Source organism: Heloderma suspectum, chromosome 1 (assembly GCF_057233095.1).
Source record: "Heloderma suspectum isolate Gila_16-S chromosome 1, 16-S_ref, whole genome shotgun sequence".
NCBI lineage: Eukaryota > Metazoa > Chordata > Lepidosauria > Squamata > Helodermatidae > Heloderma > Heloderma suspectum.
Window position 1 is genome coordinate 367841857 of NC_139458.1, and position 23580 is coordinate 367865436.

Consider the following 23580-nt stretch of genomic DNA (forward strand, 5'->3'; position numbering starts at 1 on the left):
CATGGGGGATTTACTCTGGTTCTACTGCACCTCACAGATGTTCATGGCAGATGATGTATCCCCTATGCATCAACATGGCTGCATCAACCATGTGTTTTTCTGCCTGAAAGCCGCTTCTTTGCGAAATCATTTTGCATTTTGTCACATTGCAGTGGTCTCAGTGCAGTTTGGGAGTCTGTATAACCTCACTTGGGGTGTGGGGGGAGCAGTACTGATAGGTGGAAGGGAAAGTTATGTCATGAAAGGGTGGACATGAAGAGAGGTGTTGGCTAAACATGTCTACTTGGAAGTAACTCATTTTCTTCCATTGCACTTCACTAAGCATGTAAGCGGAGAGAGGAGCATGGAGCAAGCCTGTTGTTTTAAATCTTTTCTTTTACAGAAGAGCAAAGTTGCACAGAATTGTAATGATTTTAAAAGCTGATTGCCCCCAAATGACCTTTATTCCTGCCGAGAAAGGGTGGACATGATGAGAGGTGTTGGCTAAACATGTCTACTCGGAAGTAACTCATTCTCTTCTGTTACACTTCACTGCAAGTGGGGAGAGGGGCAAGGAGAAAGCCTGCTGTTTTAAATATACGCTGTTACGGAAGAGCAAAGGTATGCAGGACTGTAACGATTTTAAAAGCTGATCACCCTCAAATGATCCTTATTCCTAGGGATGTATGAAAGTCACTTACCTTTCGCGGATTATGTTTATAGTGGGGGGGGAGGCGTTCCATCCCTCCCCTCGGAATCCTTGATGGGGGGGGAGGCGCTCCGTTCCTCCCCCCCGGAATCCTCCGCGGTCGGCTGTGCTCCACGGCAGCCCTGCGGAGCAGCTGGCCAGGCCCAGCCAGGCCAGAGCTGTCCGCAGCCAGATTTCCGGCTGCGGAGGGCTCTGGGAAAAAACACACACACAAAAACCGCGTACGCAAATGGCGGTGGCTACGGCCGCCGCCATTTGTGTTCCTTAGTTTGGGCCGTCTTTGTCTACGTAAATATTTATGTAGACTAGGACGGCGAAAATAAGGGAACGCAAATAGCGTAGCTGACACTATTTGCGTTCCCTTTATTTTCACCGTCTTAGTCTACGTAAATATTTACGTAGACTAAGACGGCCCAAACTAAGGAACGCAAATGGTGGCAGCCGTAGCCGCCGCCATTTGCATACGCCTTTTTTTTTTTTTTACCCAGTCGTTTTAGGCTATGTAAGTTTTTACGTAGCCTAAAACGTCTGGGTAAAAAAAAACAAAAAAAACCAACTGCAAATGGTGGCGGCGGCAGCCGGTCGGAAGACCAGCCGCCGCCACCGAAGCCACCACCGGAGCCGCTGCCGCCCGGAAGATCCGGCCCAGGTAAGTCTCGTCCTGGGGGGGATCCGCGGGGGGGCGGGGGGGGTGGCAGGCTGTTCCGCCACAGATTTCGGGGGGCCGAATGCACTGGCATTTGGCCTCACCATGATCCGTGGCAGAATTCTCTGCCATCCCTACTTATTCCTTCTGAGAAAGGGTGGACAAGCAGAGAGGTGTTGGCTACACATATCTACTTGGAAGTAACTTATTGCCTTCCATTGCACTTCACTGAGCACAGGAGTGGGGAGAGGGGTTGGGAGAATTCCTTTGCCGATTGTTTTAAATCTGTTCTCTTCTCATCCAGACCAGTGGAGGTGTGCATAAGTTTAATGAGTTTCAAAGCAGATCGCCCCCAGATGAACCTTATTCCTGATGAGAAAGCGTGGACAAGAGGAGAGGTGTTGGCTACCTCTCCTCGTGTCCACGCTTTCACATGTCTACTCGGAAGTGGGGAGTAAGACAGGGGTGGGGAGGAAGCTTCTGCCCATTTGCTGCCCTGCACCTGATATTCATTCCTTCTCGTGGGACTCCAGCCACCCAACCCTGAACTAATGCAGTTTCAGGCACCATTTGCCCCATAAAAGTGTTTTTTTAAAAAAGAATATACTGCTTTACTGGCTGTGTGTCCTGTCCTGCTAGGGATGTTGTGAGCGCCTGACTTAGTCTGGGAGGCCGGTGAAATCCCTCACACTCGGCCCCCCGGCCTCTGCTCCCTGAACTCTAGGGCACTGACGGGCCCGGCCGATGAGTGCCCTGGAGCTGAGCAAGCGGCTGGGAACAGCTTGGACTTGGCTGCCTAGTTGGCTGTCCTTGACAGCCGCTCGGGTAGCAGCAGGAGGAGGAGCGGGGCACCCCTTCCACTGGCCATCTCCTGCTTGTGAGCAAGAGACAGCTATTGGCTGGGGTGCCCTGCTCCTACAGCTACTGCTGCCCGGGAGGCTGCCTTTGACAGCCGACCAGGCAGGAGACAGAGGAGGTGGCGCCCCGTCACAGGCACCCTCCTGGACACTCCCCACACTCCCCCCTGCCCCTTCCGGCTAGCGCCAGCCATTTTGCTAGCTTTAAAAAAAACTAAAATAAGGGAGCTTAAAGAAACTGCACGTATTCAAATGTGCATATTTTTTAAGCTCCCTTTTGTTTGTAAGCCGAAAAAGGTGGCAAAATGGCGGGCACTCCCTGGATGGGCCTGGTGTTGGTGCGGGCTACTCGCCGAGGTCCTGGGGCCTTGAGTGCAGGTCTGGGGGGTGCGAGCAGGGGCGGCACTTCAGCGGGCGCCTGGAGAACTTGGGCGGGGGTGGTTTCGCACATCCCTATGTCCTGCACAAGAAGCAAATTCGAATTCTTGAAAATGTGGATTTACACGGAATCGCTTCATAAAGCATCTCCATGTAGATTGGACCCATGTCACTTTCAGAGCTTAAAAAATGTGTGTTATAAAATGGTTGAAATATGGAATTAATAATTCTGTACCATTTAATTCATCCAAATGGAGAAAAAACTCAGATCATGTGCAAACACTGGTGTGTGCCTATAGTCAGGTATATTCAGAGACATGAGGGTGACAAAGAAACAACATCTTGCTGCCTCTATTGAATCCTCTATCTGCTCCCCAGTGGAACTTTTTAGGGTTGTCCAGGGCCTACATACTGGCCCTAACAACACTGCAGATCCATCTGAGGCCCACTGTAATACACTTCCAAGATAAAATCTCTTGCATCACCCGGGACTTGAGACTCCAGTGATAACAGCAGGTGCATCAGGTGAGATATCTAGAGCACAGTATGGTCTTGTTTTCTTGGATGAGGTTCAGTTGGTACAGCTTGACGATGTTGACAAGGTGCTTGGACAGGTTCATGCAACCACTTCCGTATTGGATCCTTGTCCCTCTTGGCTTATAAAAATCATCAGGGAGGGGACATCCAGCTGGGCAAGGGAGGTAATTAATGCCTCCTTGCAAGAGGGAGTGGACCCCTGCCTTCTGAAAGAGGCAGCAGTGAGACCAGTCCTGAAGAAATCTTCTCTGGAACTCGAAGATCTTAACAACTTTAGGGGAGCGGCAAATGTTCCTTTCCTGGGCAAAGTCTCTGATGGATGGTGCATAACCAGCTCCAAGCATTTCTGGATGTGACTGGTTTTCTGAATCCATTTCAGTGGGGGTTCAGGGTGGGTTGTGGCACAGAAACAGCCTTGGTCATCTAGTATGATGAGCTATGTCGGTAGAGAGACGGGGTGTGACCCTGTTGATATTCCTGGATTTCTTGATGGCTTTCGATTAGGGATGGCGGAGAATTCCACCACGGATTCCAGTGAGGCCGAATGCACTGGCATTTGGCCCCCCGGAATCCGTGTCGGAACGGTCTCCTGCCCCCCGCCCACCCCGCGTAACCCCCTGGGACGGCAGTTACCTGGGGCGGATGTGGCGATGCAGCGGCGGCTTTGGTGGTGGGTGCGGCGGTGGCGGGGTGGCAGCGGTGGCGGTGTGGCAGCGGCGGCGCGGCAGTGGCGGTGGAAGGTGCGGTGGCGGCAGGTGCGGCAGCGGGGGTGGCGGCAGGGGCAGAAGGTGCGGCGGTGGCGGCGGCGGTGGCGGCAGGTGCGGCAGGTGTGGCGGTGGCGGCGGCGGGGGCGGCAGGTGCGGCAGGTGTGGCGGGGGGTGGAAGGTGCAGCTGCGGCGGGGGCGGTAGGTGTGGCAGGTGCGGCAGGTACAGCAGCGGAAGGTGCAGCGGCGGGGGCGGCGGTGGAAGGTGCGGCGGCGGCAGGCGTGGTGGAGGAGGCGGCAGTTGCGGCGGAGGCGGGGGTGGCGGTGGCTGGTCTCCTGGCTGGGCGCAGCATACGCAAATGGCGGCGGCTACGGCGGCCGCCATTTGAGTTAGCTATTTTTAGCTGTTCTAGCCTACGTAAATATTTACATAGGCTAGAACAGTGAAAAATAGCGAATGCAAATGGCGGCCACCGTAGCTGCCGCCATTTGTATATGTATTTTTTTTTACTTTGCTGTGATAGCCTATGTAAATATTTACGTAGCCTATCTCGGTTAAGTGCAGGGATGCAAACGGAGGCGGCTGCAGCTGCCGCCATTTGAGTCCCTGCTTCCCAGCGGCCGAATGTCCGGTTGCGGGTGGAGCCGGCCAGCGGCTCCGCGGAATCCACGTGGAGCGGAGCCGGCCATGCAGGATTCCGGGGGGAGGGACGGAGCGCCTCCCCCCCACCGCGAAGCAGATCTGCAAAATGGTAAGTGACTTTCGTACATCCTTACTTTCGATATCTTCAACCTAGGGGTGTACGAAACCCCCTTACCTTGGGTCCGTGGGGGTCCGCGGGGGGGAGGCGATCCTGCTGGCTGGAGGGAGGGTACTCAACCTGTTCTGGATGGTGTTGCATTCCCCTTTGTATTGCCCATGCATTAGGCCTCTTAATTTAGAGGTTCCAGGATAGTGATAAGTAGGGATGGGCAGATTACTCACCCAGCTTTGTTCCGGGGCATCTGCTGGGGGGGGAGAGGCGATCCATCCCTCTCCTCCTGGAATCCTCCCTGGCCGCAGCCAGACTTCCAGCCGCTGCTGCCGCACTGCAGACGCAAATGGTGGCTGCTACGCTGGCCGCCATTTGCGTCCCTGCTCTTTGCCGTGATAGGCTATGCATGTATTTCCATAGCCTATCACTGCCTGAGGCACGGACTTAAATGGCAGCCACTACGAAACAGCCTGGCAGCGGATGGAAGACGACCTGGAGGCACTGCCGCTAGGGATGTACGAAAGTCACTTACCTGGTTTCGCAGCTTGCTTAGCGGTAGGGGGGAGGCGCTTCGCTTCTCCCCCTGAAGTTCAGGCCGTGGGGGGGAGTCTTCCCGCCTCGCCCGGCCAAAATTCAGGCCGGGGGGGAGGCTTCCCGCCTCGCCCGGCCGAAATTCAGGCCGGGAAGAAGCACCCCGTCTCCCTAGCCGCGAACTTCAAAAGAAAAGTTAAAAAAAAAAAAAGCCCCGTGATAGGCTACGTAATGATTTACGTAGCCTATCACGGCTAGATCTGCAAAGTCAGCCGTGATAGGCTACGTTAATCGTCACGTAGCCTATCACGGGTGACTAAAAAAAAAAAGCGCGTACGCAAATGGCGGCCCCCATAGGGAGCCGCCATTCGCGTTCCTTATTCTGTCCCTGTAGTCTACGTAAAGATTTACGTAGACTACGGCGAAAATAAGGGCAATGCAAATAGCATTGCCCTTATTTTCGCCGTAGTCTACGTAAATCTTTACGTAGACTACAGGGACCGAATAAGGAACGCGAATGACGGCTCCCTATGGGGGCTGCCATTACCGTACGCGCTTTTTTTTTTTTTAAGTCACCCGTGATAGGCTACGTGAGGATTAACGTAGCCTATCACGGCTGACTTTGCAGATCTAGCCGTGATAGGCTACGTTAATCATTACGTAGCCTATCACAGGGGCGTTTTTTTTTTTTTTTACTTTTCTTGTAATGGCGGGGGCGGCAGCCGGTCGAAAGACCGGCTGCCGCCCCCGCCCCTGACGAAGACCCGCCGAACCGCCACCGGGACCCGCTGCCGGGAGCGACATTAGTGAAAGGTAAGTCCCATTCCGGGGGGGGCGGGGGGCGGGGCGGTGGTGGAGAATTTCTCCCCGAACAACCTTCGGAGGACCGAATGCGTTGGCACTCGGCCCCCCGAAGTTTCGGGGAGAAATTCTCCCCCATCCCTAATAGATAAGCAAGGCCCAGGTTTGCTTACAAGGAGCCTTTATTGAGTATTTTATAGCACACAGGCATACCCAATGGTTGGATCAGATAGCTTCTCCGAACCCAGAGCCATGGGGTAAAATGGGTTTTACACTATACATGTTGCCAGTGAAGCAGCATGACAGCAGCAAGCGTTATTTATCGCTCACCTGCAACTTTCCCAGCATAGGCTTACAGCACTTGGTCAGAAGGGAAATAATTAGGGATGTACAAAAGTCACTTACCTTTTTGCAGGGGTGCTTCGCGGTGGGGGGGAGGCACTTCGCTTCTCCCCCCAAAGTTCAGGCGAGGGGGGGAGGCGTCCCGCCTCACCCGGCCGAAATTCAGGCCGGGGAGAAGTGCCGCGTCTCCCCGGCCGCGAAACAAAGTGTAAAAAAAACAACAAACCCCTCCCCCGTGATAGGCTACGTAGCGATTAACGTAGCCTATCACGGCTAGATTTCCAAAGTCAGCCGTGATAGGCTACGTAAATCGTTACGTAGCCTATCACGGGTGACTTTGGGGGGGGGGAAAAAAAAGCGCGTACGCTAATGGCGGCGTCCTATGGGCGCTGCCATTTGTGTTCCTTATTTGGTCCCGGTAGTCTACGTAAAGATTTACGTAGACTAGTCTACGTAAATCTTTACGTAGACTACCGGGACCAAATAAGGAACGCAAATGGCGGTGCCCATAGGACGCCGCCATTTGCGTACGCGCTTTTTTTTTTTTCAGTCACCCATGATAGGCTACGTAACGATTTACGTAGCTTATCACAGCTGACTTTGGAAATCTAGCCGTGATAGGCTACGCTAATCGTTACGTAGCCTATCACAGGGTTGTTGGGTTTTTTTACACTTTGTAATGGCGGCGGCGGCAGCTGGTCGGAAGACCGGCTGCTGCCCCCACCCCCGCCGAAAGGCTGACGAACCGCCGCCGGAACCCGCCGCCGGGAGGGACATTCGCCAAAGGTAAGTCCCATCCCGGGGGTTGTGGGGGGGCGGAGAATTTCACCGTCGATTTCGGGGGGCCGAATGCGTTGGCGCTCGGCCCCTCGAAGATTCGGGGAGAAATTCTCCGCCATCCCTAGAAATAATCAGAACTTTCCCAGCACAGACACCTGCAGCATTAAGGCAAACAAGCTTCACCTCCCAGGCACATTCAGTGATAAGACCCTGCAGCTCGTTAGTATGGAATGTGCTGAGGCTGCGCTATTGAACTTTGACTCATCCTGGTAAATCAAGAGGCCTGTTAGGGAAAACAGCAGCCAACTGAATCAAAGTAAGAGAGCATTATGGATCATCTAAACCCCTCTAAGACTACTAATAGCTTGGTTCAGGCCTGAGGCCTTCCACCCTTGAAGGAGCAGGTTCAGAGCGTGGGGTTCTCCTGGAGTCATCTCTATCACTTGAGGCTCAGGTGGCCTCAGTGACTTGGAGTGCCTTCTACCAGTTTTGGCTGGTGGTCCAGCTATGCCCCTATCTGGGCAGGGATAACCTGGTTTCAGTAATCTATTAACTGGTAACCTCCAAGTTAGATTACTGCAATGCAGTCTGTGTGGTGCTGCCCTTGAACACTGTTCAGAAGCTGCATCTTGCGCAAAATGTGGCAGCCAGGTTACTAACGGGGACCAGAAAGTCTGAGTATATAACACCAATTCTGGCCTGCTTGCATGGGCTGCCTGTATGTTTCTGAGCCCGATTCAAGGCACTGGTTTTAACTTATAAAGCCCTCCATGGCTTGGGAGCGCAATACCTGATGGACCTGAACCTACCCGGACACTACAATCAACATTTGAGGTCTTCCTCTGAGTGCCACCCCCAAGGGAGGCTTCGAAGGTAGCAACAAGGGAGAGGGCCTTCTCAGTGGTGGTCCCCTGATTATGGAATGATCTCCCCACTGAGGTCCGCCTGGTGCCAGCACTGTCATCTTTCTGTTGCCAGGTTAAGATTGCCCTCTACTCCCAGGCATTAATGGCATATGATGAGGTATTTATGTCAGCTGTCTTTAATATTTTATTGAAATTGTTTTTAGCTGTTTAAGTTGTTTTAAATTTTGTGTATTGAAATTTTATGCTGTATTTTATATCTTGTATCTGTGGTTTGCGATTTTGTGAATTGTTGTGAACTGTCCAGAGAACTTTGGCTATTGGCTGGTATAGAAATTAAAATGAACTAAATAATAATAAGTCATTTGTCCAAATGTGAATACTGAGGACAAATGGTTGTTTGTTTATTAAAATTGTTATACTTTGCACTTTCTGTCGCAGACATAGAGTTCCAAAGTGGCTTATAATCATAAAATAAAAACCATACAATCAAAGTATATACAACAAAAAGAAATAAGCAAACAAATCTATAAATATTCATAGTACTGCCAATTTTTAAACTGTGCAGGTCACAGCCTTAAGAGACTATGTTGGTATGCCCTATTTCTTCTGATTACTTCATTCATCATGTTTCCATGGTATATTTAGCTAAAGCTGTTCAAGGATTCAGGGGGAAAGCACACAGTAGAGCACATGCTTTATGTATCTAAGGTCCCAAGTTCAGTCCCTGGTATCTCCAGTTGAAAAGGATCTTAAGTAGAAGAGCAGGGAGAGCCACTGTTAGTCAGAGCATGCAATGCAGGTCCTAACTGGACCATTCAGCATAAGGCAACTTCATATGACCCTGTTCCCAATTGTAAATGAAACATCCTTGTACAGTAGACTAGGGATGTCAGAGAATTTCGCCACGAATCTCAGGGAGGCCGAATGCCAGCGCATTCGGCCCCCCGAAATTGGTGGCGAAACAGTCTGCCCCCCCGCCCCTCTGGGACGGGACTTACCTTGGGCAAATCCTCCTGGCGGCGCAGCGGCGGCGGCGCGGCAGTGTGGCGGCGGCTGGTCTTTTGACTGGCCGCCGCCGCCGCCATTTCCAGTAAAAAAACCAAAAACAAAAACGTGATAGGCTACGTAAAGATTTACGTAGCCTAGAACGGCTAGATTTTAAAAAAATACCGTGACAGGCTACATAAATGTTTACGTAGCCTATCACAGCTGAGTAAAAAAACACAAACCCGCGCGTACGCAAATGGCGGCACCCGTGGGCGCCGCCATTTGCGTTCCTTATTTTGGCACGTCTAGTCTATGTAAACATTTACGTAGACGCTATTTACATCTATGCTATTTGCGTTCCCCTTATTTTCGCTGTAGTCTACCTAAATGTTTACGTAGACTAGATGTGCCAAAATAAGGAACGCAAATGGTGGCGCCCACGGGTGCCGCCATTTGCGTACGCGCGGGTTTATTTTTTTTTACGTAGCGCCTCCCCCCTGGCCAGAATTTCGGGGGGAGGGACGGAGCGCCTCCCCCCCACCACGAATCAAATTTCGTTAAAGGTAAGTGACTTTCATACATACCTACAGTAGACCATACGCATAAAAGGAAAGGAACCCCTGGGCTTACTTTGAGAAATTTTTCTAGAATAGAAAACATTGGTGATAATGTTGATTAAAAAGATACATGGTGGATTTTAGGGCTTACTTTAGAAATTGAGCCTAATCCTCTAAGCGTGCCACAGGAGGGCCCCCCATTGAAATGAATCAAGCTTGCCTTAGCCCAGGGCTTGGGGAATTGGTCTATTTGATACAAGCGCTTATTGAGGCATTGAGAATAGAAGTAACATTGTGAAATCTTCTCATTTTCCTATTGCCTATAATACCTGGGGCTTGCCTCAGGGATTAGTAATACAGAGAGGGAGAATAATCTTACAGCTGCTCTGTCAATTTATATGGAACCTGGAGGGAGAATAATGATTATGTGTCACTGTGTTTTGAGCTAGAGCAGACTTGCCAAAGGGGAAAATATTTCTTATGAGAAACAGTGTTAATATATTGTTTCTGCCTTGACTCACCCTACTCTGATGAGATGTTAAAGGTTACTACAAAACTCACTATAATTTGGATATGTTGGTTAGTATTGTTGGTTAGGACACTCTTCAAGAGGGAAGGCTGAATCATTGAAGTACATTTGGCCTACGGTTTTGAAACCGCAACAAAGTTGAGTGACAAAAATATTGAATTAGTTGGACTGAATGTTTAAATCCCAGCTCAACTAAGACATTATTTCCCATCATCTCTTCCCTATCTGTAAAATGGGAGCAATTATTAAGTACTTTCCTGGGTTGTTGGGTATATACAAGTGTTATATAAATTGCTGGTTTTAAACAATCAATGGAGAGAGAAAACAATTAATACTCTTCTCATCAAGAAAAGTAGCATTGATTTCAGAGAATGAAAAGGCTCATTGATCACTTGAATATGTTTGTTTAACTATACAGAAGTTTAATATATCCCATTTCAGAGCTGACCAAAAAAATAACAACCTCAGGATGGCACAATATATATTATTATAAATTTATTTATAATTTTTAAAAATGTATAAATTTATTATAAAATATTATAAAATTGATTAGTGATTTGTTATTATTGTTATTTATCCTTTTTAATCTCCTTTTTATTATTATTACCACTACTATAAGACTGGTTAGTAAGATTTTTGGCTGGTTAAATTGTTAAGCTTTACTATTATATTTTAACTTAAGGGCAATATATGGTTACTGGAAATGAACTGTAGGCCTGCTCCCTTGCTATAAGACTGATGATATGATATTGAAATGTAAGGTTGATTATTTATGCTGTATTGAATTGTAATATTGCCAATGTTATAGGTATAATTTTTAAGTAGAATGGGATCTGAAGCCCGTGTGTGTTGGAGTTTAAATTTAATCCTTTACAATTTTTTTTCTTTTCTTTTCTTCTCCTTTTCATTATTGATGTGTCCTCCTAAGAATATTGTATTGTTGGGAAACTGTAGTTACCGATTAGGTTGCTGGTACTGTTTATTTCATTTATAAAGACAAAAATAAAATAAAAAGTTTTTTTTTTAAAGGATGGCAAAATATAGAAACCTTTAAACTGTATAGTTTACTCAAATATATAATGGTACCAGGCATTGGTTCCTCCTTTAGGATTATATCTCTGATGAGCATGGCAGGATGATGAACTCACCTACTAGAGAAGTTACTGACTGGGTTTGGACAATCATGTTGGTAAAAGAAGCCATCGTGGCTTCTGCTGCCCCTGTGCATTGTGCACTCCAGCTGTCATTTGCATAATACTGGGAATCCAGCACAGGTTGCTGTGTTGTCCGAACATGGCACTCGGCGATGGTAACTTCTTACCCACCCTAAAACCCCTACTGCAAGTCATGGGTTGTAGGGTGGGTAAGGAGCCACCCCCGCCGTGCACCGGGTATGGATGACAGGGCAACCTGTGCTGCATTGCGGGTAATTATGCAAATGATGGTTATGCGTGTGGTGGGGGCTGGTGGGGGGGGGGGAGAAGCCACAATGGCTTCTTTTATTGACATGATCATCTGAACCCAGTCCGTAATGTATATTCTGTTATTCCTGCTACAGGAAGCAAAAATGCATTTAACTTCATCGAGCTCCCAGGATTTCTTTTCTGTATGTGGTAATTTGTTTCTTTTTTTTTTGCCTTCCATAAATGGAAGCTACATTTTCACTTAAAACAAGTCAATACCCACATTCAGGTGTCTAGGCCTTTATTTAGTTACATAAATTGTAACAGACATGTTTTAAAGCGGCTACTGCCTCTCTTGCGACTTGTCACGATCTCCAAGACTGTCCAAGCCACTAATGTGTCAGTTTTAAATAGCATGTCACATAGAGATGTTCTCAGTGGCTGCCTGATGAATGCAAGACGCTTTGCTCTTAGAATTTCACCAAAGCCGCTGCAGGCCATAATTCCAAAGCCTTTATAAGACATTTATCTTTGTTTTGGCTTGTAGTAGTTGAGTTACGGTGGTATAAATAATTTATAAAATTATTTCTGAGTCACCATTCAGCCCCCAAAGGGCCCCCAAGGTGACTTACAATTTACAACCTTAAAACAATGGAAAAAACTGTAAACCTAAATCATAATACAGCAAATTTAGAAATGGAGAAAAACAATTTTTTAAAAGGAGGGAGTGAAATTAATACATTTGAAATCACTCAAACGCCATGGAGAAAGACAGGTTGCTTAACTGTAACTGTAGTTCTTTGAGTGGTCATTTGTGCATTCACACACATGGGCTCTGTGCTTGCGCAGAGACTCGTTCAGGAAACTTCCAAGCTGAGCAAAGTTTTGGTGGGAACCCCTCCCCCACCATCTATATTGTATACCGTGTGGGTTCCCACCTTCCCCTCAGTACCTTAGGACTGCAGTGGCAGTCTCGAGTCCGAGGAGAAAACATCTCAATACCAATAACATATGAAGACTGATAACAAAGTGGGAAAGGTGGTGGTGGGGGTGTCAGGTTGTGTGAATGCACGGATGACTACTAAGAGAACTACAGTTACAGGTAAGCCACCTGTCTGTCATCTTTGTGATCTCTGTGCATCACACATATAGGCAAATAACAAACTGACTTACCGGAGGTGGGTTGGTGTCTCACTGCAGTATGGATAAAAGCATAGCCCTGCCAAAAGCACAGATAGATCAGGCTCGAGTGTCCAATCTGTAGTGCCTTATAAGAGTGGAGGGTTTAGACCAAGTAGCTGCCTTGCACAGGTCCACCAGAGGCACCCCCCTTGCAAAGGCCGTAGAAGTCACCACTCCCCATGTTGAAGGTGCTCGGATTCGAGGTGGCAGGCCCTTCCCCGAGACTTGGTACTCTAATCAAATAGTCTGTACAACCCAGGATGCTAGTCTCTGGGAAGAAACTGGCAAACTCTTATTATGTCCTCCGTAGCATAGGAAGAAGCACTGCGATTTACAGAAAGATTCAGTCCTTGATCTATAAAAAGCTAGGGCTTGCTGGACATCTAAAGTGTGTAGTCTCTTCTCCAAATCAGAAGTTGGAAAGGGAAAGAAGGCTGATTCACATGGAAGTCTTTGGGAGAAAAGCCATGTCTGTCCTATCACTTTTTCCTTGTGGAAAATGGTATAAGGGGAATCTATCCATAATTAGGGATGGTGGAGAATTCCACCACGGATTCTGGGGGTGGGCGGACATATCTTTGTGCTCAGGCCCCAGGCTGTCTAGGGGGATAGGGTTGCTGCTGACAGTACCAATGGCGAGGTCTCAACCTTATTGATAAATAGAAAGCAAATAAATCACCGAGCTCAGATGGTATCCATCCTAGAATTCTTGAAGAACTCAGATATGAAGTTGCTGATCTTCTAACCAAGATATGCAACATGTCCCTAAGATCTCTACGATCAGCCTCTATACCAGAGGACTGGAAGATGGCCAGTGTAACATCAATTTTCAAAAAGGGATTCAGGGGGGATCCAGGAAATTACAGGACCATTAGCTTAACGTCTGTTCTGGGTAAATTGGTTGAAGGCTTTATTAAAGATAAAATTAGTAAGCGTATAGAAGGACAAGCCCTACTGAGAAAGAATCAACATGGCTTCTGCAAAGGTAAGTCCTGTCTCACTAACCTTTTAGAGTTCTTTGATAGTGTCAATAAACATATAGGCAGGGGTGATCTGGTAGACATTGTTTACTTGGACTTCCAAAAGGCTTTTGACCTGGAGTCCCTCAACAAAGACTCCTAAGCAAACTTAGCAGTCATGGAATAAGAGGACAACTCCTCTTATGGATCAGTAACTGGTTAAAGAACAGAAAGCAGAGGGTAGGAATAAATGAAAAATTCTCCAAATGGAGGGAAGTAAATAATGGTGTCTCTCAGGGATCTGTATTAGGACCAATGCTTTTCAACCTGTTCATAAATGATCTGGAATTAGGGGTGAGTAGTGAAGTGGCTAAGTTTGTGAAGGACACAGAATTATTAAGGGTGGTTAAAACAAAAAGGGATTGCGAAGAGCTCCAAAAGGATCTTTCCAAACTGGGAGAATGGGCATCTTCATGACAAATGGGGTTAAACGTAAGCAAATGTAAAGTGATGCACATTGGAACAAAAAATCCCAGCTTCCAAGTATAGCTCAATGGGATCTGAGCTAGCGCTGACTGGTGAGGAAAGAGATCTTGGGGTTGTGGTGGACAACTCAGTGAAGATGTCAACCCAGTGTGCGGCCACTGTAAAAAAGGCATACTCCATGTTAGGCATAATTAGAAAAGGAATTGAGAATAAAACTGCCAATATCATACTGGCGTTATAGAAATCTATGGTGCGACTGCACTTGGAATACTGTGTCCGGTTCTGGTCACCACACCTAAAAAAAGATATTGTAGAGCTGGGAAAAAAAGAGCAGAAAAGAACAACTAAAATGATCAAGAGGCTGGAACAGCTCCCCTATGAAAGAAGGTTAAAATAGCTGGGATTGTTTAGCTTTGAAAAAAGGAATGTATGGGGAAACATGCTAGAGGTGTACAAAATTATGCATGGTGTGGAGAATGTGGATAGGGAGATATTTTTTCTCCCTCTCAAAATACTAGAACCCAGGGTCATCCTATGAAGTGGATTTGTGGGAGAGTCAGGACAGATAAAAGGAAGTACTTCTTCACACAGTGCATAGTTAAACTATGGAATTTGCTACCACAGGATGTAGTGATGGCCACCAATTTGGATGGCTTTAAAAGGAAGTTGGACAAATTCCTGGAGGAAAAGGCTATCAATGGCTACTAGTCTTGATGGCTATGTGCTACCTCCAGTACCAGAGGCAGTGAGCCTCTACCGAGTACACTACGGTTGGCGGAGAATTTCTCCCCGAAACTTCGGGGGGCCGAGCGCCAACGTGTTCGGCCCCCCGAACAAGTTTCGGGGAGAAATTTTCCGCCCCCCGCATCCCCCCCGGGACGGGACTTACCTTTCCCAAATGTCCCTCCCGGCGGCGGGTCCCAGCGGCGGTTCGTCGGGTCTTCGTCAGGGGTGGGGGCGGCAACCGATCTTCCGACCGGCTGCCGCCGCCGCCATTCCAATAAAACTAAAAAAAAAAACCCGCCCCCTTGATAGGCTACGTGACGATTAATGTAGCCTATCACGGCTAGATCTACAAAGTCAGCCGTGATAGGCTACGTAAATCGTCACGTAGTCTATCACGGATGACTTAAAAAAAAAAAAGCGCGTACAGCTAATGGCGGCCCCCATAGGGAGCCGCCATTTGCGTTCCTTATTTGGTCGCTGTAGTCTACATAAAGATTTACGTAGACTACAGCGACCAAATAAGGAACGCGAATGGCGGCTCCCTATGGGGGCCGCCATTTGCGTACGCGCTTTTTTTTTTTAAGTCACCCGTGATAGGCTACGTGACGATTTACGTAGCCTATCACGGCTGACTTTGCAGATCTAGCCATGATAGGCTACGTTAATCGTCACGTAGCCTATCACGGGGGCGTTTTTTTTTTTTTACTTTTTATTTCGCGGCTGGGCGAGGCGAGGCGCCTCCTCCCCGGCCTGAATTTCGGCCGGGCGAGGCGGGAAGCCTCCCCCCCGGCCTGAATTTCGGCCGGGCGAGGCGGGAAGCCTCCCCCCCGGCCTGAACTTCGGGGGGAGAGCAGCGAAGAGCCTCCCCCCCACCGCAAAAAGCTGCGAGACCAGGTAAGTGGCTTTCGTGCACCCCTAATATACACCAGTGCTGGGGAACATGGGTAGAAGGGTACTGTTGTGCTCATGCCCTGCTTCCGGGTTCCCGGTTGACAGCTGGTTGGCCACTGTGTGAACAGAATGCTGGATTAGATGGACCCTTGGTCTGATCCAGCAAGGGTCTTCGTTTGTTCTTATGTCGGTATGAGGTGTGCTGGTGTTGTTGCTGCACCTTTTTACCCTTTTTGAAGATAGGGACAACATTAGCCCTCCTCCAGTCATCTGGCACCTCTTGTTTAGAGTGCTGCCTCCTAGTGAAATGTACTTAATAGTAACTTAATAATAATTGTAGGTTTACAGACAAGCATTAGGGGTTCAGGGAATGAGACATGATTTAATAATAAGCAGTCTGTTTGCTATGGAATGCCAGTTTATAGCACAGCTGAAAAAATATATTACTGGGTGATTGAGAGCTTCTAAGGATTTGTGGATAGCTAAGCCCTCCTTTTACTTTCCCTTCTACACATTGACTGGACACACAGTTGTAGAGTGGGATTGTGCCCCTTGCCCCAACATCCACATGCCTGTTAGCCCTGCACCATCCTCTGTGCATTCTGTGAAAGATGATAATCGGTGACAGAACCCAAGATGCTGTGTGAAGTGCACCCCCTCTTCTCCTGAAGAGCAGATTGCATGAAAAACTCCTGGTCTGCCTGCACCCCCATCCCCTATTTTAAGGGATTATGCAATTTGTTGGTTCATTTTGTGTGTTCTCCTATGGAACACTGTAGTATAGTGAGGTTAGCTATTGTGAAGATATGGGGGAATTGGGATAGGATCAGAAATTTTGTCAAATGTAAGTATAGTTTGATCTACAATTCAGGTGTATCACTAGCAGGCACTATGTTCTTAACTCTCCGCAAATTGCCCAATAAAAATAATAAGTAGATAAGTAGAAACAGATGGCATTTTAGGTCGAGAGCATTTGTAATAACTGTAGCTATTCCATTTAAGGCTGCAGTCATAAACCCAGTTACATGTTAATCAGTTCAATGAATTCAGTGGGATCATAAGATATGTACGAGCAAGGCTGTAGACTTGGGTGCCATTTATTCAGGCCATTATCTTCTGTGCCAATAAATAAAAACTTACCTATCTTGTTCAGTGATCTGCATTGGAGTCTGTCTGATTCTTTCATATGCCTCTCCCTTGTAGTGTTAGAGGAACATAAATCTGCAAATAATTAGGGATATGTTATGTACAGTTATCTATTTTTAACCTGTGGAGTTCGTTTGTTATTGTAACTAAATGGAATAGATTCAGTGGTCTCACTCCCATGTTTAGATCTAGCCATTGGCAGGTCATTGCAACTTCCCAATTTGCATCACATGTAGATGAAAAAAAAGTGCCAGAATATCAATAGAAATGTAATTAGTTCTGCTTAGCTGTCACACACTTGTCCTGATAGTGTCACGTAATATGTTAGTGCAAAGGCAAAGAATAATCATGGGAAGCTTAAAGCCAAGGGAAATGTTGAGCTGTTTTTAGGGTTGTAGTGAATTCTGAATTCTGAATAACATTAGTGAGCAAATTAGCAAGTTCCATACCCTAGGGGCTGCTTGTATTTAGCCAAATTAAATGGATTAACAGTCCAGACAAGAAGAACTGGTTGTTTTTTGCCTTTGTAGGAGGACGTAGAAACATGAATGGATTATGAAACTGTCTTTTTCTCTGAACTACGTAGGCCTCAAGCCCTCTGCATTTATTTTCTTGTTAGAACAGTAATGAACAGTAGTTGTGGTTTGCTTTTGGAAGGTCTCCTACAAAACCATGGCAGCATTGGTTCAACTGAGGACCATTCCTACTCCACAGTGGTCCTTGGACAACTCTTCTAATGCAGCACAGCCTATATGGACTCAGCAGTTTGGATGGCATCCCATGACAGGGTTCCCTTTGAGGATCAAAGAGCATTCGTTTATGGGGGTGTACAAAACCCTCTTACCTAGCTCCGCTGGGTTTCGCAGGTGGGGGGAGGCGATCTGTTCCTCCCTCCGGAATCCTTGACAGGGGGGAGACAATCTGTTCCTCTCCCCCGGAATCGTGCCCGGCTGGGCCAACCCGCAGCGGGGCCTCCAGCCACTGCCGGGCTGCTGCGGATGCAAATGGCGTCCTGTGTAGGGGACGCCATTTGCGTCCCTATGCCGGCCTGTGATAGGCTATGGCCAACAAAGGTAGGCTCCGTTCTGGGCCCATTTCGTGGGGGTGGGGGGCGGGGGCTTCATTCTGCCACGGATTTTGGGGGGCTGAATGCGCTGGCATTTGGCCTCACCGAGATCCGTGGTGGAATTCTCCACCATGCCTATTCGTTTACAGACAGCTCTTCCTCATTTGTGAACCTTTCTCTCTTGCCTCCACTTGTGTGCTATTTGGCAGATCTGTCTTGGGCTGCTCTTGGTTCACTTGCCTCTCTGTTAACCCACACACTGTTTTTTACAGTTTACCATTTCCCTGAATAGTAGAAACTTATCAGGGCAGCCACTAGCATCCAATTTCTTGGTCCTACAAGGAGTCCTACTGCATGAATAAAACATGTCAAATAAATAAACATAGATTATACAATAGTAAAAAATTATTCTAGTGCACTGCTTTGCCATAAAGGGCACTATCTAGCGCAAAAGGAAATAATTAAGATGTTAATTTAAATGAACAGGTGTCTCAGAAATATATAATGAACAGAAGTTTGTTTTGTTTATGGCTATGACGCTGCCTAATTAGTAATTGCATCTTATACTTTGATTCACCAAATTATATTATATATCTTGGAGTTCAGTTCCTTCAGCAGTTTGAAAAAGGCCATCTAAGGCTGGGAATAGACAATAGTTTTTAAGGGAACTGAGTGATCTTGGAGCCATTAGTCTGCACACTGTACATGGAAAATATTCATTTTTTCCATCTACTGTCTCTGGTCAAATACGTTTTTGAAACTGTGCAAAACCTGTTTGACCAGTGGTGAAAACAGTATGGGATGTTTACATGCTAGGAGGAGCAATCCCTCTTTGAAACTGACTTCATCTCCAATATCATCTGTTTTAACCTAAAGGTGTGGGGTGTGGGAAACTCAGAAAATGCCTCTTGTGTTGCAGAACTATCCACTATGAAGGTGGTGCCGTGTCAATTCATGCTCGTTCTCTTTGGCGACTGGAGACTTTGAGGGTTGCGTAAGTAAATATCCTCTGGAATAATATATTTTATTATGGTAACTAATGTTCCCCCTTCCTAAAATGCAAGCTGGTTCTTGACAAAAATGTTGTGGCTGTGCCGAAAGGCTGTGATGACAATTTGGAGATATGGTTATTTAACCAAGGTCATAATGTACAATCATGCTCTGTTAAAGTTTCCCTTGGAATTTACTCCAGGTAAGCATTTGTGTTTCAGTTACTGGTATCAAATGAATGACAGGTTCAGGTCTTTCAAAATACTCGGTTGGAGCAAATCCCATGGAAATGAATGTATACTGATTGATAAGTAAATGACAGTAGCTGTGGGCAAAGATTGCACTATAACATTGCTGTTCTTTATGTTCATGCATTCTAATAGTAGTGATGATAAAATAGACTGACAGCATAATGGAAGAATATTTTTCTTGTTTAGTTGTTTGGGAATTAAAACTGACCTTGAGAATTCTAGGTGAGTGCAGTGAATGAGAAATAGGTTCCTTTATGTTTCTCTAGTGTGTGTTTTAGAAGTGCATTACCTCCTTGTGTAGGATAGCATAGGAATTATTAGTTAGGTTGAGGTCTGATGAAAGACAAGCTGTTGTTCAGATTGTCACATAGCCTCAACTTGACAGGCACCATCTAGACTACAGTAACCAATGGAATATACATTTCAGAGGAATACTTGTGTAAATTTTAGTTTAACAGTGATACTGGCCTATCTTCCTTTTTAAATAATGTGATAAAAGGAATACTTTATAACTCTGAACAGCATCCAGCTATTCAGTTATGATTATTGGCTATGAAATGCACCTTTTAAGCAAACACATCTTTTTCATTTTAAGGAAATGTCTATACACCTTTCAAGGAAACAAACGTATAAATTATCACTGGGAGAGGATTTTTACTATCAGTGAACGTAGGCCAAGTTGATGTATTATGTGTGAAATTTATATTTATCCTGACTACAAGCCTCATTGATTTAAATAGAATTTAGCGTGGGCTGGTCCATGAAGTCACGAAGAGTCGGAAGCGACCGACCGAGTAAACAACAACAAGCCCCCTATTGGTAGCATGAGAGAAGTGCGGTCAATTAAGGAGGAATTGGTTTGCCTTTTTAATTCCAAGAGAGGGATGCGGCTGACTGTCCAAAGTAGATCTGGGAAAAGCATGTTTCACAGAAGGACGCAGAATCAGCCAAAATATCTCCTGTGCAAACTGCACAGCTCTTTTCATTTCAGTTCATTCTGATGGAGTGTAATCCAGTCGCACTAACACAGAGCACTGTATGTGCTCTGATGTCCATACAGAGCTCTTGCGAATGTGGGCATGAGACCTAGAACAATAGAGCAAATAGATGTATGGTTCCAAATAATGCACATCTGGATTCGCAGCCTTTGTTGAAATTAGCATGTACGATTAGCTGGCAAGTAGCGCCACGTGTGCATTGAAATCCTTTGCTGAAGAAATCGTTGAACTACAATGCTGAAGTGCCTTTCATTCTGTAAGTAAAATTAAATGCTGTCTCAGCAATTGTAGATGCTGCTGTTTGCCCAAATTCAGTTAGACGCATTTTAAACCATTTTCATATTTTTATTTGGCGTTTATGTATGGCATTTTATATTATCTAAGAATGCTAATTTGAACCTTTATTAGGTGGAGTGGAAGTCACATTAGATGGGGGCAGCCATTCAGATTAAGACATATAACAACAGGGAAATATTTAAGCCTCATGGATGACAAGAGTCTTCTTCTAACAGAGAAAGAGAAAGCTGATGTGAAATCTACAGCATTTTGTTTTCGGTCTTCCAAGGTAAAAAAAACTGTAATATGACTTATTTTTAATTAATTGTGAAAATAGATATTAGCTGCATTTGGACAACCATATCTCGGTTTAATAAGCCAAGATGGAAATGGGCCTTTTGCTCCTGCATGTAGATCCTTGCCCCCCCCCTTTGTGATGTGAGCAAACAAATTAGGAAGTCTCTCATTAGCAGAGCAGTTAAGCTAGGTTTTTTTGACCAAATCATGCATTCTTTGGGTTAAGGGCATCAAACTTGCCATGGACATGCAGTAATAAAGCCTAAACATTTCCTCCCCCCACCCCTGTTCATTGGGGCATTGCTTACTGGAATCCATATAAATAATGTGTAGTATTTGTCAATGTATAAGTGTGCTAAGTTTCACATTTTAATGCAAAGTGCATGACTTTAGTTCTTAACCACTCTGTTAAATTAACCACAGCTTCCTGTTTTATCTGCACTGGGAAATTATGTTTACTGGCTTTTGAACATGCCAAGGTATTTGTCAGGGTTGTATCTGAGCCCATAGAGTCCCAAAGCAGCTCTGATTCTGAAGAGGAGAGACAACTTGTGAGGAAGGAACTCTCTCAGACTTCAGAGGCGCAGTTGGAGGGGGAGCCCCCCCTTCTCACATCCCTGGGAGCGACAGTGAACCAGACGTGGAAAGGGGGGACAACCTGAACTTTTAGACACAAGGTGCAGACGCAGGCACAAGTGAGAGATCGCAGGGGCCGAGCTTCGGTGCTCAGCCCGATTGGCTCGATGTCAACAGCTGTGCCCAGAAGCATCGCAGGAGAGGGGGAGATCTTCCCCTCCCACCCCTTAAGTTCAGAGAGTTGCTGCGTTTTTCCCAAACAGAGATCAACTGATGTCCTAACCCTTAGAAACCACTAGATCAGCAGTCCCCAACCTTTTTTGCACGAGGGACTGGTCTCGTGGAAGACAATTTTTCCATGGACGGGGGGGTGGTTGGTTTTGCAGGCAGACTTCCGGCTGCTGGGATGCAAATGGCGTCCACGAAGCGGACGCCATTTGCGTCCCTGTTCTTTGCAGTAATAGGCTACGTAAATATTTACGTAGCCTGTTACTTGAAGAACAGGGACGCTATTTGTGTCCAGGCAGCCGGAAGTCTGCCAGCAGCCGGAGCTGGCCAGCAGCTCTGCGGACTTCGAGGATTCCGGGGGGGGGAGGGGAGGGATGGATCGCCTCCCCCCCACGGACCCCCGTGGACCCAAGGTAAGGGGGTCTCGCACACCCCTACTATGGCCCAGTTCCTAACAGGCCACGGACCAGTACCGGTACGCGGCCTGGGGGTTGGGGACTCCTGCCCTAGATAGCTGTTCCTTTGTAGTTTTTCTGAGTCTCAAGCAATTAGCATCTGTATGCCTCATTAGGATAAATGGAATTAAAGCCTTGGAAAGCAGCCCTTTTGTCTGAGTGCTGATTTTGGCTATTGGAGAATTCAGTAGGCAACAGGGGCATCCTGACAGCTTGATCTCCGTTTGGGAAAAACGCGGCAATTCTCTCCAACTTCCTCCCTCATGAGTTGTCTCTTCCTCTCAGAGTCAGAGCTGCTTTGGGACTCCATGGGCTCAGATACAACCCTGACAATATTAAACCAACTTCAAACCATGGTTTAATAGCTTGGCATATTCCAAATCTGGTAACCATAGTTTCCCAGTTTGGATGAAACAGGAATCTACAGTTAATTGGAGACTTTCTGGATTGGTTGCTTGGACTGTGAAGGGAGCAGCAAATGGGTTTATTAAACCAAGATACAATGTCCAGACCAGGTCAGTATCAGGAATCACTTCTCAGCCCTGCTTGCCCTGGAATCTGAGGCCAGAAAATTCCTTGGCTCCAGCCACCCCAGCAGTCCACATACAAAGAAATAGGTGGAGATTGCTGGATGGCATCTTATGTTGGGGATTGTTCTATATGCCACTTACCTGTTTCTGCTGCCCCTTGCTCAGCTGTCCTTTGGTCTTCCATCTCTCTCCCACTTACTCTGCTGATTTCCCCCTGCCTTGCCACTTTGCTTTTTTTCCTTATCCAATTAATGTCACCTACATTCTGGTTTTCCTGATGACAAATAGCAAGACATTGTTGCTTGAGGTAAAGGCAGTTGAAGGATGTAAAGAGTCACAAAAAGTGTCAGCAGTCACTTGATAGGAAAATAATGTCTCTCCTGTAAAGATGATAGGTAAACAGTCATACTGAGGTGCAGCATAAGGTCCTGTAAACTTAATGAAAACATTAACATTTCCAGTTGACCTGAGGTTAACCCATCAGTATCTTCAGCAACTGGTGTACACATGCTTGTATCATTTTCTCTATGAAATTAAATAACAGTGGACCATAAACACAAATGTGCTAGCTCTGAAAGCAGCTCTTAGATCACGCTCCTTTGACTGTTGGATTTAATTCTGTGATTCACTTGGGTATAAAACCATCTGGGGTACTACTTTGATATTTGCGCCTATCTGTCTGAGATAGCATTATTTATTTATTTATTTATTAAATTTATTAATCGCCTATCTGGCTGGTCACCCAGCCACTCTGGGCGATGTACAGCATATAATAAAACAGTTTAAAACAATAAAATTCTACAATAAAAAAGTTTTCTAAAATACCCTAGCCCACCCCAAATGCCTGCCTGAACAACCACGTTTTTAATGCACGGCGGAAGCTCATTAAAGAGGGGGCATGGTGGAGTTTCCTAGGGAGGGAGTTCCACAGAGTGGGGGCCACCAGAGAAAAGGCCCTCTCCCTCGTCCCCACCAGTCTAGCTGTCCTGGCTGATGGGACAGAGAGAAGGCCATCCAAGGCTGATCTTGTTAAGCGGCCTGTCTGGTGTTGCTGGAGGCACTCCTTAAGACAGGCTGGGCTGGAACCATATAGGGTTTTAAAGGTCAAAACCAACACCTTGAATTTGGCCCAGAAAACAACTGGTAACCAGTGCAACTCCTT

The 23580-nt window shown here is 46.5% G+C and overlaps 1 protein-coding gene across 1 annotated transcript in view; it reads left to right on the forward strand.

Annotated features, from left to right (window-relative positions):
* Window positions 1–23580, forward strand: part of RYR2 (ryanodine receptor 2) — a 545602-nt gene that overhangs the window by 168030 nt on the left and 353992 nt on the right. Inside the window, exons 11-12 of the mRNA XM_084828209.1 lie at window positions 18737–18811; window positions 20465–20621. Of these exons, the coding sequence (XP_084684335.1) occupies window positions 18737–18811; window positions 20465–20621 (232 nt within the window). The remainder of the gene's footprint in view (window positions 1–18736; window positions 18812–20464; window positions 20622–23580) is intronic.